This window comes from Microtus ochrogaster, linkage group LG4 (assembly GCF_000317375.1).
Source record: "Microtus ochrogaster isolate Prairie Vole_2 linkage group LG4, MicOch1.0, whole genome shotgun sequence".
In the NCBI taxonomy this organism is placed as follows: Eukaryota; Metazoa; Chordata; class Mammalia; order Rodentia; family Cricetidae; genus Microtus; species Microtus ochrogaster.
Window position 1 is genome coordinate 63925151 of NC_022030.1, and position 3359 is coordinate 63928509.

General features: G+C 38.8%; 1 protein-coding gene across 5 annotated transcripts in view; it reads left to right on the forward strand.

Moving 5' to 3' along the window:
* The window catches only part of Usp40 (ubiquitin specific peptidase 40), an 85699-nt gene that overhangs the window by 46729 nt on the left and 35611 nt on the right, over window positions 1-3359 (forward strand). For all 5 annotated transcript variants that reach the window (XR_003378179.1, XR_003378180.1, XM_026786255.1 and 2 more), the window contains exons 13-14: window positions 663-834; window positions 3103-3187. Coding sequence is in view for 3 of the 5 variants with exons in the window: in XM_026786255.1 (XP_026642056.1) it covers window positions 663-834; window positions 3103-3187 (257 nt within the window). In the remaining 2 variants the exon portion in view is untranslated. The remainder of the gene's footprint in view (window positions 1-662; window positions 835-3102; window positions 3188-3359) is intronic.

Here is a 3359-nt window from a genome sequence, read left to right on the forward strand (position 1 = left end):
AAAAAAAAAAAAAAAAAAAAAAAAAAAAAAAAAAGAAAAAGAAAAAGAAAAGAAAAGAAATAAAAACAAAACAGCAAAAACTAAAGTCCTTAGTATGGCCATTGAAAAATTGAATGTTCCTGTTGACCAACTTAGAATGCATCTGAAGTACCGAGTCTGGTGACAGCCTCCTTCCAGCCCAGCACTGATCATTCTGCCTAAGAGTACAAGTTTGATGCCAGGCTTTGAGTCAATTGAGTGCAGGCAGAAAGGAACAGGAAATAGCCATTCACTCAGGATTTCAGCCTGGAAACAGACACTGGGAAGGATCTTCTAACAGCTGTCAGCATCTTCTGAGAAAGCCTTGGGAGCCTAGTGGAAGTTAGGAATCCCCTGTGAACATGTGTGTAGGCATCCAGCATTCTGTCCCTGGGAGTGACAGCACTGGAGATGGCTAACAGTGTTTAGTCTCTATGAAAACAATTCATCTCTTAGAATTCATGATGCAGTTCCACTGAATGTGTGCTGTGTGTTGAAAAGCCAAAATGAATCATTTTGGCAGAAGAAAAAGATGTTACCACAGTAGAATAGAGAGCTTGCTTGTATGGTAAGGCAAATATTTTTTGGTTTGAGGTAGAATATTACAAAAACATCATGTATGTATGTTTTTTATGTCTCTAAAGGGCAGAATGTGACTCTGCAAACAATAATTTTGAATTGCATCTCCATCTGGGTCCTCACTACCGTTTCTTCAATGGGGCTCTTCATCCTGCAATCTCTCAGACAGAAAGTGTGTGGGATTTAACCTTTGATAAAAGAAAAACTTTAGGAGATCTCCGTCAGTCAATATTTCAGGTAATTCTTATTTTTCTCTTAACAGAAACATTAAAGTCCATTTCGACAGACTGTTTTCATTTCATTTTATTAAGTGACAACTTTTCCAAAGCTCCATAGGAAAATCCTGTATCTTCTAGTGCATAGCAGGATAAACCAAACCTTCTCTGTGATTTTGCTGTTGTTGTTTTTTGTTCAGTTGGTTGAGCAGTAGGTTTGATTTGGTTTTAGATAGTATCTCACTGTAAAGACCAGGCTGGACATGAAACTACAATCCTCCCGTATCAGCCCCCTAATTACTGGGATCACAGGTTTGTGCCACCATTGCTGGTATTTGTAAGTCTTCAGAAATACTTTTTTGTGTATTTTTCAGCAGCTTTTGAGATGACTAATTGAGCCTGATAGACGACAAAGTAACGTCATCTCTACTTTCAGGAAATAAATGAAAGAAAATTTCTTTTCAAAAGAAATAAGAGGAAATGTTGAGCCTAATACTTAAGAACCACTGAACAAATGAAGATAACTAGTTTTGTATTCTCTGGCGTTAGGTTGCTTGACTGCTAGTGCTCATATTTGTTGTTCTGGTGTGAACATGCTAGGCAAGCCCTACGTACTAAGTAGATCCTTTTGTTAGATTTAGCTAGTGTTTCTGTGGTTTTGAGATGGTATCACTATAGCCCATGATGGCCTCAGACTCACAGTAACCCTTCTGCTTCAGCCTTCTGAGTGTTGGATTTACAGGTGTGATTTACCACACAGGGGTTTTCATCTAGTATTCATCTCCAGATCATTTCTTTGCCTGTGTTTCAGTCACAGGACAGTGGAGATGTTCCTCATTTGTACGTATGATAACTTTCCTAAACATTTCTTTTGGCTCTTCATTCAGCCTCACCAAGGCAAACCAGTTCCATTCTGGAAATAAAGAAATTATATCTTACAACATCTAATGTTGTATATGCACAGACATCTAGTTGGCATGGTAGGGCTAGGACCTTCTTCTAGCTGGTGTCCTGCCCTTACCCCCACTATCTTACCCCACACTACTGCCTGATCAAAGGATTTAGAAATGTAAATTCTTGCCAGGCTTAGTGGCATGTGTCTATAATCCCCATATTTTTAAGATGCAAACAGGAAGATCAAGGTTGGCCTCAACTACACAAGAAGTTTGAGACTTTTTTTTATTGAGACTCTTATCTTAAAAAACAGGAAGAAAAAGAAGAAAATGTAAATTTAGGGCAAGGGTGCCCAAAAAATAATTTAAATGAAATCTCTAAAATTTGTATCTATCACCAAAATTATTAGCTTTTTCTTTTCACCTAAGAAAAGCAAACTATTATCTTTCTTTCTTCAACTGGTTTACAGGTAGTGTACATGCTGCTTCAGTTGCAGGCCCCTTAGAATCCTGTATATGTCTGAACTGCAGTAAAGTTCGTTTCTGAGTCACTTCTGGCAGATTAAAGCCCAGAGACTTGGGGCTTTGACTTGTCTCTTAGGTACTGTGCTCTCTTTTCTCTGCTGTCTAGTATTTCAAGCACACATCTCTGCAAACTGTTACCTCAGATATAAGCTGATGATGAGGGACCAGAAAATTGGCAATGAAAATGACTCTTATAAACATCTTCTAATACAACATGCCTTGGTTTTTTACAAGAAATATCTTACAATGTTATGAAGAAACCTAGAATAGAAATCTCGTTCTGATATTAATCCGGTGCAGTTCCTACAGTCCCTGGCTTAGATGTAGAAACTTAATAAACCTCTGGCCATCTAGTATTTAACAGATCCTATGCTTACGGCGGAGGGGAGGAAGGGGGCTGGGATCAAACTTTGGTCCTCATGCAAGCTAGGCAAATACTGTACCACTGAGCTACACTCTAGCCCAAAATAAAAGTGACATTTTAAATTTAGAGTAGGGCTTTTCTTCCTAGCACCCTGGAGCATGCATGTGGGCTGGAGCCAGTGTTGCTTTTCTAAGCAAAACCATAGCTCTTTGGGGCAGAAATTCAGAGGCTGGCTTGTTGAGCAGTTTGCTTTCTAAGAAAAGCAGTCCTTACACTGAATAAGATTGTCTAGATGGCTATTGGGGTTTTTCCTTTTGCATCAAATTCTTTAGTCCATAATGGATACAGTCAACATCTTTGGATTTAAATAATTTCTCAAATGATATTTATTTATAGAATACTGGTGTTGGTCAGGGATGGGACTGTTCATTTGCTCTTCTTCCTGAGTCAGGATTTGCACTACTCACATGTTGGAGCTCATTGTTTTCCCACTCTTAATATTCTTTAGCTATTGGAATTTTGGGAAGGAGACATGGTTCTTAGTGTTGCGAAGCGTGTGCCAGCAGGACTTCACGTGTACCATACCCTTGATGGTAAGATCAATAAGGAACACAACAACTCATTTTATGTGACATCTTAGGGAAACTTTGTCAGTCCTTCTTTGCCTCCTACATTTTTTTAAAATGCATTTATCTCTCTTTCTCTGTGTGTGTGTGTGTGTGTGTGTGTGTGTGTGTGTGTGTGTGTGAGAGAGAGAGAGAGAGA